This window comes from Phodopus roborovskii, unplaced genomic scaffold (genome assembly GCF_943737965.1).
Source record: "Phodopus roborovskii unplaced genomic scaffold, PHOROB, whole genome shotgun sequence".
Classification (NCBI taxonomy): domain Eukaryota; kingdom Metazoa; phylum Chordata; class Mammalia; order Rodentia; family Cricetidae; genus Phodopus; species Phodopus roborovskii.
In genome coordinates, this window is record NW_026126422.1 from 1,086,728 (window position 1) to 1,100,853 (window position 14,126).

At 36.6% G+C, this 14,126-nt stretch overlaps 1 protein-coding gene across 1 annotated transcript in view; it reads right to left on the minus strand.

The window, feature by feature from the left end:
- Positions 1–14,126, minus strand: part of Stpg2 (sperm tail PG-rich repeat containing 2) — a 465,521-nt gene that overhangs the window by 420,756 nt on the left and 30,639 nt on the right. Inside the window, exon 6 of the mRNA XM_051185397.1 lies at positions 12,200–12,311. Within this exon, the coding sequence (XP_051041354.1) occupies positions 12,200–12,311 (112 nt within the window). The remainder of the gene's footprint in view (positions 1–12,199; positions 12,312–14,126) is intronic.

A 14,126-nucleotide genomic window follows, 5' to 3' on the forward strand; every position in this document is an offset into this window, starting at 1 on the left:
TTGGTTTGAAGATAAAGTTGAACACAAAGAAAGGTCGAGGGAACTACAAGACTGCTCCCAATTAACAATCTCAGCTTCCGTGGAAAGGCTATCATAAATGCCCTTCCCAGAGAGTGAGATCAACAACTAACTTCTCCATGGAGCCCTCAACTAATGCCTGTTGAAAACAGGAGCAAACACCCATACATAAACACTGAGTCGAACTAGAACCCAGAAGCAGATGGAGAGGACAAGACCATGCGGTAGAAACACATAGAGACAGCTTACCTGAACAAGGAGGAGCTAAGGGCCACTAGACTGATAGCTGGGAAGCCAACAGGGGACTGACTCGGACCCCCCTGAATATGGGTCTCAGCCAAAAGGTCTGAGCAGTCTAAGAGACCTCAGACAGTGGAGCCAGGATGTATCCCTGGTGCACAAAAGGACTTTGCAAACATATCCCCCATGGAGGGATAACTGCCTTATTCTAGAGATAGGAGAGAAGCCCTAGTCCCTACTTCACAGGACCTGTCAGATCTACATGACCCCAACTGGATGGCATTCCCCTACATATGGTATTGTGGTGGGGGGTTGGGAGGGGAGGGTGTTTAGAATGCATGTGAGAGGGCAGAGAGGGTAAAAGGGAGGGAGGGAGGGAGAGAGAGGGAACTGGGATCGACATGTAAAATAATAAAAAAAAAAAAAAAAAAAAAAAAACGCTTTGACTCCAAAATTTAAGTTGAAGAACAAGTTACTGGGGAAAAGTATTTCTATTTTTGTTTCCACAGAAAATGAAAATATGTGGATTCCTTCCAGACTAATGTGGTTTGATCATGCCAGACCGCCTGAAACAGAGTACAAGCTGATCCTACATTCCAAACAGCTGGACAAAACAGCCCTACACACTACAGCTAGGATATCTGAGTCTTCTTCGAATCCCCTAAGACAGCACCCCTTACCAGCAGGAAGTAGTTTGGAAAGTGTGACGCCCAAATTCCCAAATATTGTGTATAAATGTTTGTTTTCATTTAATTGGACTTTGTTATATAAAATTAAATAAAAAAAATATTAAAAAAAAATAAAGGATACATGGCAGTTTCAGACACCCAAATATTTAGGGCACTACCAAGAGAAAAGTAGGCAAGGATTTTTTTGAAATAGCAATAATTAATATTCCTATAATATCTCTATTTTGAGTTTTTGAGAATTTCATACATAAATACACTATATTTATATAATGTCTACCCATCCCCATCCACTTTTCATCTCCACCACCACCCCTGCCCCAACAGCACTTCCATTAACTATTGGTTACATATTTATATAAACGTATATACACACATTCAAAATTGACTGAGTTCCATCAATGTTGCTCAAAGATACACGTGCTTATGGCTGACCACTTAGGATTGGGAAATCCATCATTGTCCCCTTCTGTGGCATTGGCCACGCCCATTGGGGGGTGGAGCCAGGGGTGGAAGTGACCTGTGGAACTAGGTCTGAGGGGGGGGGGAAACGCTCTCTTGTAAGCCCCACAGGGACAGGAAGACTTCCGGAGGCACCTGCTGGTGTTCACCTGTCTATGTTGTGAGTTATTTCTCCCTGAATAAACACTTGTTGGGCCTAATTGTTTATCCTGATCCTTATAAAACCGCAATACATCATGGGACTTGTCCAGAGATAGAGTGGATTCTCTCTACCTGAACAGCAACTGACCACCTGTAGTTTATCTCAGGTTAGGACCTTGGGAAATTTTCCATCCACGGCAGTATGTCAGTTGATGTGGTCATCACACAGATCTTGTGTGGGAAACCATGCTGTTCATATTCCCTACCGTGTCTAGAAGACACTATCTCACAGTAATTATCTTGTTCCTCTGGACTTTGCAATCTTTCCATTCCCGCTTTCTGCAATGTGCCTTGAGCCTTTAGGTATATGGGCTGCATTGCAGATGAACCTACTGGATCTGTGCACTATATGGTTGGCTGTTCTCCACTTTTGACCAGCTGTGGATCTCCATGTTACCCTCTGTCTGCTACAAAAAGAAACCTCTTAGGTGAGGGGTGAGAACATGATTTATCTCTTGATATAAGGATGAGTATTAACAATGGAAACTATATTGATTTGAGAAAATAATATCGTAGGTTCTCCTCTATATCTTATAACTTCTCTGCCACAGATTCTTGGTTACTTTTGGAGTACCAGACAAAAGTTCTCTCTCTTGGTTATCCTTGCCTATGTAGGATGTGTGAGGTCATTCTGGACAACATGAGACCCTACCTCCAAAAGAGGATAGTATTGACAATAATAATAATAACAGCAAGGAGGAGAAGCTTAAAGGCTACTCTTGGGAAAGGCTATAAATTTTTTCTACCTTTTATAGCTAAGATTTTTTTAAGCATTCTTAAGCATAATTTTAGTCGTTCAAAATTGCAACTTCCTACTTAAGAACTTCTTACTATTATTAAATTATGTTAGATAACATTATACTAACACATAAAATATCCTTCTTTATGAACATCTTAAAATATACCTTTAATATTTTTAAAATTTGTTTAATTTAAATAGATCAGCGAGTAGAAATAACAGTTTGCAACTGTAATTTAAAGAAAACTATAAAATACATAGCTGTAAGCTCTCTTTGCTGGGCAAAATTTACAAAGGAACTAAAATTAACAACTAGTATTTGCTCAGATGAATATATTACAAATTGCCACATCCTCCCAAATATCTTTAAGCATTTGTTTTAATGAAAATTCGAGATGAATATTATATCAGTAAAGAGCCAAAGTTTTGGCACCACCTAGTGAAAGTTTTACTCTGATTTTTAAAAATATTTTTCATATTTTTCATATATGTACTAAACTGTTTTATATTGCTCCCACTCCCTCTTCCCTCCAACTCCCCCAGTGCCCCCCTACACTTTCTCATACATGGCTTCTTATTCTTTAATTATTTTTGTTACATATACATATACACACATACACACATACATACATACACACACATACATGCACACACAATTACAAATACAACCTGCTGAGTTTATTTAGTTTGTTAATCCTTATATATGCTAGTGATGATTGCTTGGGATAGATCACCTATCAAGGGACTCATTCCTGGAATGAACTAATTCTTACTCACTCTCTGTAGTCATTCATCTAGGGGGATTTCCCCTATCGAGCTGGTATGAACTGATGGTGTCCTTTCTCAGGTTTTGATTAGTCAACCATATTGTTGAGATTTCATGGGCACAGCTTCCTATCATACAGAAGATAAATTTTTCAGCAGATGCCCTAGTCCTCTGGCTCTTAAGGTATTTCTCCCCTTTTCCCCTCCATAGAAGTGGTCTGAGTACCCAATCGCTGTCTGATGCAATATGAGGCTACTCTGATGAAGAGTGGGAGCTACACTTACCTATGTTAGTTTAGGGAAGTAGAAGTTCAAGGTACTGCCCTAGGGTCATTAACCTCATCAGACATGGGTACGGGGTTATGCTTACCATGTCAGACATGAATTTCCTCCTATTCAGGGGTCCTGAGGTCCAATTACATGGTTGTTGGTTACCTCAGTATGTAACAGCCACTACTGCATATTACAGACCAAAATTTCTTATCAGCAGGCCATGCAGCTTTCTCCAAAATTGACCACACATTAAGACACAAAGCTAGTCTCAATACATAATCAAATATTTGAAATAACACCCTGCATCTTATCTGACCACCATGGATTAAAGTTGGATTATCAACAACAATGGGAACAGCATAAAGTTTACGAACACATGGAAACTGAGCAACTCACTACTAAATGAAATTTGAGTCAAGAGAGAGAGAGAAAGACTGCACCTGCACCCACTGGGAAAAAGTGATGGGAAAACAGTAATACAAGAAAACACCCAACAATAGAAGACTAGGATGACACCACCAGAATCTAGGGACTCTACACCAACTAGACCTAATCACACCAGAGAAGATGAAGCAGAAGAGAATGACTTAAAAATAACTTCATAAAAATGATAGAGGCCCTCAAAGATGATATGAAAAAATTTCCTTTAAAAAAAGGAAGAAAAAAACAAAACAAAAATGGAAGAAATAGAGGAAAAGACCAAGCAGAAATGAACAAATCTCTTAAAGGAAGTAAGGAAAGCCATGAAAACACAATCAAAAAGCCAAAAGAAAAAATTCACATAGTTCAATACCTGAAAACTTAAATAGAGAAAATAAAGAAATCACAAACTGAAGGAACGCTTGAAATAGAAAAACTGGGTAAACAATCAGGAACTAGAGATGCAAGCATAACCATCAGAATACAAGAGACGGAAGAGAGACTCTCAGGTGCTGAAGATAAACTAGAGGAAATAGATTCATCCACCAAAGAAAATCGTAAATCCAACAAACCCTTAACACAAAACATCCAGGAAATGTAGAAAACCGTGAAAAGGTCAAACCTAAGAATAATAGGCATAGAGGAAGGTGAGGAAGCACAGCTCAAAGGTGCGAAAACATATTCAACAAAATCATCGAAGAAAACTTTCCAAATATGAAGAAGGACATGCCCATGAAAGTACAAGAAGCATACCAAACACCAAATAGACTGTACCAAAAAAGAAAAGTCCCTTTGCCACATAATAATTAAAACACTTAACATACAGAATAAAGAAAGAATATTAAGAGAAGCAAGGGGGAAAGGCCAGGTAACATATAAAGGCAGACCTATCAAAATTACACCTGACTTCTCCATAGAAACTCTCAAGACCAGAAGGTCCTGGATAGATTTTCTACAAATACTAAGAGTACATGGATGCCAGACCAGGCTACTATATCCAGCAAAACTCTCAATCACTATGGACAGAGAAATCAAGATATGCAATGACAAAGCCAGATTTTCATAAGACATATTAACAAATCCAGCCTTGTAGAAAGTTCTGGGGAAAAAAAAAAAACTCCAACCCAAGGAAGTTAAATACACTCACAAAGACACAGGCAATTGATAATCTCACTTTATCAGAATCCAAAAGAAAAAGCGGGACATATATACTCAAAATAACACCAACAACAAGAAATCTAAAACAAACAAGAATTAACAATCAATGGTCCTTATTTTCCCTCAACATTAATGGTCTTAGCTCGCATATAGAAAGACACAGGCTAACAGAATAGATACAAAGACAGAATCCATCCTTCTGCTGCATACAAGAAACACATCTAAGATTCAAAGACAGACATTACCTCAGGGTAAAGGTGGGAAAAGATCTTCCAATCAAATGAACCCAAAAAGGAAGCAGGTGTAACTATCCTAATATCTACCAAGTTATAATACTTCAAACAAAAATCAATCAAAAGAGATAAAGACAGTCATTTCATATACATCCAGAAGAAATCCATCAGTACAAAGTCTCAATTCTGAACATCTATGCCCCAAATACAAAGGCACCCATACTAGTAAAAGAAATACTGCTAAAATTCAGAGCTCACATAATTCTCACACACTCATAGTGGGAGACATCAACACCCTACTCTCACCACTAGACAGGACCACCACACAGAAACTTAACAAAAAAACAAAATAACTAACAAAAGTTATGTCCCAATTAGGTTTAACAGACATCTATAGAACATTCCATCCAAACACAAAAGAATATAACTTCTTCTCTGTTCCACATGGAACCTTCTCTAAAATCGACCACATACTAGGCAAATAACAAACCTCAATAGATACAAAACAAACTGGAATAACCCCATGTATCTTATCAGACCACCATACTTTAAAGTTGGAATTCAACAACAACACAAATCGCAGAAACCCTACAAACTCATGGAAACTGAACAAAGCGCAATTGCACCATTCTTGGGTCAAGGAAGAAGAAAGAAATTAAAGATTTCCTAGAATTCAACGAGAATTAAGACAAAACATACCCAAACTTATGGGACACTTTGAAAGCAGTGCTATGAGGAAAGTTCACTGAACTAAGTGCCCATATGAAGAAAACAGAGGATAGTCACATTAGAGAATTAACAGCACAACTGAAAGCCCTAGAAGAAAAAGAAGGAAACTCACCGCGGAGGAGTAGATGCCAGGAAATAATTAATTTGAGAGCAAAAATCAATAAAGTAGAAACTAAGAAAACAATACAAAGAATCAATGTAACAATGAGCTGGTTTTTTGAGAAAATCAAGATAGACAAACCTTTATCCAAACTAACAAAAAGCAGATAAAAACATGCAAATCAGCAAAATCAGAAATGAAAAGGGGGACATAACAACGGACACTGAAGAAAGTCAGAGAACCTTCAATTTGTACCTTGAAAATCTATACTCCACAAAATTCAAAATTCAAAGGAAATGAACAAATTTCTGGATAGCTATCACTTACCAAAATTAAATTAAGAACAGATAAGCGATTTAAATAGACCTATAAACCCTAATAAAATAGAAGCAGTCATCAAAAGCCTCCCAACAAAAAAAAAAAAAAAAAAAAAAGCCCAGGGCAAGATGGCTTCAGTGCAGAATTCTACCAGAAATTCAAGAAAGAGGTAATGCCAATACTCCTCAAATTGTTCAACACAATAGAAACAGAAGGTTCATTACCAAACTCTTTTTTACAAGGCCACAATCACCTTGGTACCCAAGCCACACAAAGACACAACTAAGAAAGAAAACTACAGACCAATATCCCTCATGAACATTGATGCAAAAATAATCAATAAAATACTGGCAAATCGAATCCAAGAATACATCAGAGAAATCATCCACCATGGCCAAGTAAACTTCATCCCAGGGATGCAGGGATGGTTCAAAATATGAAAATCTATCAATATGATCCACCATATAAACAAACTGAAAAAATCTATATGATCATCTTACTAGATACTGGAAAAGTCTTTGGCAAAATTCAACACCCTTTCATGATAAAGGTCTTGGAGAGATCACGGATAACAGGAACATACCTACACATAATAAAAGCAATATACAGTAAACCAAGAGCCAACATCAAACTGAAAGGACAGAAGCTTAAGGTGATTCCTCCAAAATCCAGAACAAGACAAGGCTGTCCTCTCTCCCAAATCTTTTCAATATTGTACTTGAAGTACTAGCTAGAGCAATAAGACAACAAAAAGAGATCAAGGGGATACAAACTAGAAAGAAAGAAGCCAAACTTTCTCTATTTGCAGATGATATGATAGTTTACATAAGTGATCTAAAAAACTCTACCAGGGAACTCCTACAGCTGATAAACACCTTCAGCAAACTAGCAGGAACAAGATAAACTCAAAAACATCAATAGCCCTAATTTATTCAGACAACAAAGGGGCTGCGAAAGAAAACAGAGAAATATCACCCTTTACAATACCCACAAGCAACATAAAGCATCATGGGGAATGCTTACCAAACACATGACAGTCCTATATAATAAGAACTTTGTATCTTTAAAGAAAGATATTAAATAAGATACCAGAAAATGGAAAGATCTCCTATGCCCTTGAATAGTTAGGATAAACATAGTAAAAATGACAATCTTGCCAAAAGCAATCTACAGATTCAATGCAATCCCCATTAACACCCCAGCACAATTCTTCACTTATCTTGAAAGGATAATAATCAACCTTAATGGAAAAACAAAAGACCCAGGATAGCCAAAACAACCCTGTACAATAAAGGAACTTCAGAAGGAATCATTATCTCCAACTTTAAGCTCTACTACAGAGCTATAGTCCTGAAAACAGCCTGGTATTGGCACAAAAATAGACAAGTAGAGCAAAGGAATCGAATAGAAAATCCTGATATTAACCCACACACCTATGAACACCTGATTTTTGAGCAAACAGCTAAAAGTATACAATGAGAGGAGGAAAGGATCTTGAACAAATGGTGCTGGCACAATTGTATGATGGTGTGTAGAAGACTGCAGATACACCCATGTCTATCACCACACACAAAACTCAATTCCAAATGGATCAAAGACCTCAACATAAATGCAGCCACACTGAACCTCTTAGAAGAGAAAGTGGGAGGTACCCTTGAACAAATTGTTACAGGAAACAGCTTCCTGAATATAACTCCAGGAGCACAGACACTGAGATCAACAATTAATAAATGGGACCTCCTCAAACTTAGAAGCTTCTGTAGGGCAAAGAACACAGTTGACAAGACCAAACGGCAGCCCACAGACTGGGAAAAAATATTCACCGATCCTACATCTGACAAAGGACTGATCTCCAAAATATACAAAGAACTCAAGAAACTAGTCAACAAAAATACCAAATAGCCCTATTAAAAAATGGGGTACAGAACTTAAGAAAGAATTCTCAATAGAGGAAATCAAAAAGGCTGAAAGACACTTAAGAAAGTGCTCAACATCCCTAGCTATTAGGGAAATGCAAATCAAAACAACTTTGAGATACCATCTTACTCCTGCTAGAATGGCTAAAATTAGAAACACCAATGACAACTTACGCTGAAGAGGATGTGGAGAAAGGGGAACACTCCTCCACTGCTGGTGAGAGTGCAAACTTGTACAGCCATTTTGGAGATCAATATGGAATCAGTCTACCACAGACCCGGCAATCCCCCTCTTAGGCATATACCCAAATGATCCACATCCATGAGACAAAGACATGTGTTCAACTATGTTCATAGCAGCATTATTTGTAATAGCAAAAACCTGGAAGCAACCTAGATGCCCCTCAACTGAAGAATGGATAAAGATGATGTGGCACATCTACACAATGGAATACTACTCCGCGGGGGAAAAAAAAAAAAAAAAAAAAAAAAAAAACAATGGAACCTTGAAATTCACAGGCAAGTGGATGGAACTTGAAGAATCCATCCTGAATGAGGTACCCCAGTCACAAAAATAGGAATATGATATGTCCTCGCTCATGTATGGATTTTAGACATAGAGCAAAGGATCATCAGCCTATAATTCACACCACCAGAGAAAATAGGATACAAGGAGGAATCTAAGAGATTCATATAAGGTCCCTCACAGAAGGGGAAAGGGACAAGATCTCGAGAGTACATGAGGAGTGGGGAGGGGGCAGTGAGTGAAGAGGGAACTAGGAAAAAGAGAAGGGGATGAGAGGAAAGCACTTGGGACTAGGAAGATTGAGTAAGGGGAGGAATGGACAAGAGAAGAGAGAGGGAGAAAGAGAGAGAGAAGAGAGAGCATAAAAGAGGGAGCCATTATAGGTTTGAAGAGAAAACTGAACCTAGAGAAATGTCCATAGACCTACAAGACTGACCCCAACTAACAATTGCAGCAACAATGGAAAGGCTACAATAAATGCTCTTCCCTGATAATGAGATCAATGACTAACTTATCCACAATCATGGAGCCTTCATCTAGTAGCTGATGGAAACAGAAGCAGACACCCACAACTAAACACTGAGCCAAACTGGAATCCAGATGCAGAGAGGGAGGACAAGACCAGGCTACAGAAACACATAGAGACAGCTGACCTGAACAAAGAGCTAATGGGCCCCCAGACTGACAGCTGGGAATACAGCATGGGACTGACTCAGACCCCCTGAACATGGATCTCAGATAGAAGGCCTAGGCAGTCTAAGTGACCTCAGACAGTGGATCCAGGATGTAATCCTGGTACACTAGTCCCTACTCAAAATGACTTGACAGATTTAGATGATCCCTCCTGGAGGGCCTCACCATACATGTGGAGTGGGGGGGGGGTGGTCAGAGAGCATGAGAGGTTGGGAGAGAAGGAAAGAGGAAGGGAGGGAGGGAGGTACAAGGAACTGGGATCAATATGTAAAATAGGAATAAAAAATAAATTAATATTAAAAAATAGAATATCTAAATCTTCTGCCAACCACTCCCTTGACACAATGAAATTCTAGTATCACCATTAATTTTGTTCTAGAGTTTTCCATTTGCAGCAAATAATAATGACACATAATAGGGCATTGATTAGATATTATTTTGTCACATATGATTATAAATGAAAAGAATGTAAGAGGAAATCAAAAGTTAAGAAAGGCCTTTAAATTAAAACACAATTTTCCTAAATGTGAACTAATTTACATGAAAACTTTACACAAAATACTATTTTATTTAAAATATATACTCCTGTACAACATAAAATGACATTAAAACATGAGGAAATCATGGTTTTAAAAGGTAAATACCACTCAAGTCCTTACCTTACTCTAGGCCGGATGGTAAATACTAATAGCACAATGTGGAACAATGCACAGTCAAGAGGAATAACCCACAAATGTTAACACTCAAATAAACAAATCCATTCCATTGCTATTGATTACTATTCTTCATGGTGTTATTTTTCTTACGTCTCAGTTTTTGTTTTTGTTTTTGCTTTTTAACCACTTTTAGTCACAGTAATGTGAACAGCATAGTAAGCAATGTAATAATACAGGCAATCTTATTTTAACTTGAAAGTCATCTGACATAAACTTTTATCCTTTAAGAAAATATAGCATTGGGGCCGGAAAGATGGCTCAGAAGTTAAGAGCACAGGTTACTCTTCCAGAGGTCCTGAGTTAAATTCCCAACAACCACATGGTGGCTCACAACCATCTGTACTGAGATCTGGTGCCCTCTTCTGTCATGCAGGCAGAACACTGTACACATAATAAAAAAAAAAAAAAAAAAAAAAAAAAAAAATTTTTTTTTAAGTAATCAGGAACTTCTTTTTTAGAAAAAAGAAAATATAGCATTATGACATAAGAGATTTATTTTTAAGCAATGACAATTTTTCTAAAATTCTTGAAGACTGGGCCCCAGGTAAAATGACAGAATATTTGCCTAAAACAACAAAACCTTAGATTCCACCTTCCATATAGTCAAAACTGCAAATAAAAATAAAGCTGACCTTAAGTTATACAGTAGTAAACAATTTTTTGACCTTGATATGTATTTTAATGACAAAAGTTAACATATATGTGTAAGTAAATACTATTAAGAAAACATTAACAGAAGTCAAAAGCTTTTCTCACCCATTTCTGTGTGTATTTTTAAACTATATTATAAAATTACTTAATACACATACTAAGCAAAAGCAATACTTTTTATTGGTTTTTAAAATTATAACCCATATTTTATTAAAACAAATGCATTATTGCAATTATATATTTTTCCAATATTGTATTATGTCTTCTTTTACATAAATGTTTCATTGTTAGTTAATGTCTAAGTAAATAACAAGTAAATCTTGAGGGGAAAAAAATCTTACAGAAGGAGCTGGAGAGATGGCTGTTTTTCCAAAAGACCCCAGGTTCAATTCCCAGCACCCACATGGCAGCTCACAACTGTCTGTAACTCTAAGGTCTGACACCCTCACACAGACATACACTCAGGGGAAACACCAGTGTACCATAAATAAATAAAACTTACAGAAATAGTTACTGATGTTTTTCCAATGGAGGATCATACATTCTTACTTTCACTGGACCACTGTTTAAACTTTCACATGGCAGTCTTTACCTCTAAAGTTAAAACATACTATATGGGGAAAATAAGAATGGTATTTGTCTATAATTTTCAAATTAAAAAATATTTAAATATACATCTAAATGAGTTTTATGTGAAGACAAACACAATTCAGACCAAAAAAAGATAAGAATCTTGCTTTGTACAATTAAAAGCACACCCAGAATATTATGCAATTTTTAGATACCATATTTTTTTAAAAGGAAAATAAACAAGATTCACAAATGAAGAAGACCCCATAAGCCAGGTAATGGTGGCACATGCCTTTAATTCCAGAACTTGGAAGGCAAAGGAAGGTGGATCTCTGTGAGTTTGAGGCCAGCCTGGCCTACAAAACTACACCAAGAAACCCTGTCTCAAGGGGGTGGAAAAAAAAAGGAAGAAAAGGAGGAGGAGAAGAAGCCCCATAAGATGTCAAAAGAACATAAGTAAATCTGACATTACACAGCAGTCAAAGATACCAAGGTCACTTAAGCTTTCTAAAGAAAGGGTATGGAAAAGAAATCACAGTAAGGGAGGCAGAGGGGAAGGGATAATAGTAAGGGAAAATTTAGGTCAGTCTAAAGACATCTGCTGAAATACAAAACCGACATAGTGAGTTCCTGATGACAAAGTGTCCATGCAGATGATGACCACATGTACTACATGTAGCCCCTTCTCTAATGCTCATTGAGTGATACATGTTAGGCACAGTAGACCCAAAAGAACTCAGTAATATTAGAGGGAGAAAAAACAAGAAATATCCCTTTTTACTTACCTTCTTTTCCTCCTGCAATACTATTTCTTCATAAAGCCGTGGTATAAATGTACAATAATCATGCTGTTGATCTTTCTTGATGTTAATATTTTCATAATGTAATGTCCTTTTCCTTTGGAACATTCAGATAGAAAATAAGAGTTTTCAATTTTAAAACCACAACTATTTGCATAAGCAAAGATAATTTTTACAGCAACAGTTTCTGATTTAGATGACTTTGATAAGATCACTAGGTTGGGCCAGCACATTCAAATTCAAATGAAAATGCATTTTCAAGTAGTTGCTTTATTTTTTAAATCTAGATCACTGGGGCTGCAAGGACAGTTCCCTGGGTAAAGGCACTTGCTGTCCAGCCTGATAATCTGAGTTTAATCCCTGGGACCCACATGGTAGAGGAATACATCCCTACAAATTATCCTCTGACATCAGCATGGGTGTGAGTATACATGCACATTATACAGACACACATGACAAGGAAGGAAATTAAAATTCAGAGCACAGTTATAAAATTGGTCAAATAATTATTCTATAAGGAAAATGGGACATGACGATTACAGCATGAACTGACATCATCAAAGGTAACCAAAAACAAAGTTTCCTGATATTCTACTTACCACAAAAAAAAAACTTTTTAAAATCTAAAATCCCTTGGTATTTTAATTTCTGGTTAAAGTAAGAAAAAAAATAGTCCTCTCAATTTATATCATAAAGCACTAAGCAGAAGGGCATAAAAATCTCTGAGGAGAATAAATGTGTTTCCATTGTGGCTAGACAATTTAAAGAAAATGGAGCAATAATTAACAGTCCCAAGTCCTGAAGTCAGACAGATGACAGGAATCTCATCTATTAGCTCTATGATGTAATACAAGTCACTTTTCTCTTAGCTTTGGATTCATCCATAAGTAGACATATTAACAACTAATTCTTAATAACACAATGGAAAGAGTAGAAAACAGTGGTGTAGTATTTAGTGCCATCCATAGTTCATTATAAACCCACTATAACTTTTGGTATTAATCATAGTTAGAATTATATTTAAGTAAACCATACTTGCCATACTTCCTATTTATTAAAGAAAACTTCAAAGATATTCAAAAGTCAACCTTTTAAAAAAAACTAGACTGACTACATAAAGATTAAATTAAATAGGTAACAGAAAAACAAAACTGTAAGTTATATAATAGTAGCCACAAATTTCAATATTCTGTGTTGTGAATTCAATGTACATTCACTATTCTGGATCATGCTTCCACTAATTTTATTTGTACAAATTTTAAGAAATAAGCTTATTTTTTATAACTTCAAATGAGTTTGAGGCCATGAAATAAATGGCTACAAGTTATATTAGAATTATTATGTATTATGTATTACTTATGGCCATTTCTTTCCCAAATAGGAGATTATAAGTGAATCTCCCCATTCATACTGGCCAATGATCCCTTTGTTATCTGATAAATCTCTCAGAATTCAAACTCAAAATGGTCCAAATAGAAGGAAATATATACTAGAAAATGTCCACTAGAGAATGAACAAAGACAACTCCAGATAAAATGTATAGTATTGCAGGCAACCACATCAAAAAGCAGAAAAGAATAGTTGCAGAATTTCTGAAGCCATCAAGAACACAATATAGTATGTTATCCTGCAGGTCACCATGGGAAAAAAAGGTAAAATGGGGAAATAAAAAAAAGATTTACAAATCCCATAAAATGGGTAGATCAACATTAGAAGAAATGAAATGACTGGATGGATAAACTACCAAGCAAAACCAGACGAACTATGATTACTGCCCTGGCAGCTCTTCACTTTGTTTCTGGCAGCTCTTCACTTTGTTTAGACGAGACAAGCATGGAAGAAGAGCAAATGGGGAAACTGAGGGAAGGAAAGGAGAGGATTATAATATCAACTAACAGATACGTAGTCATCC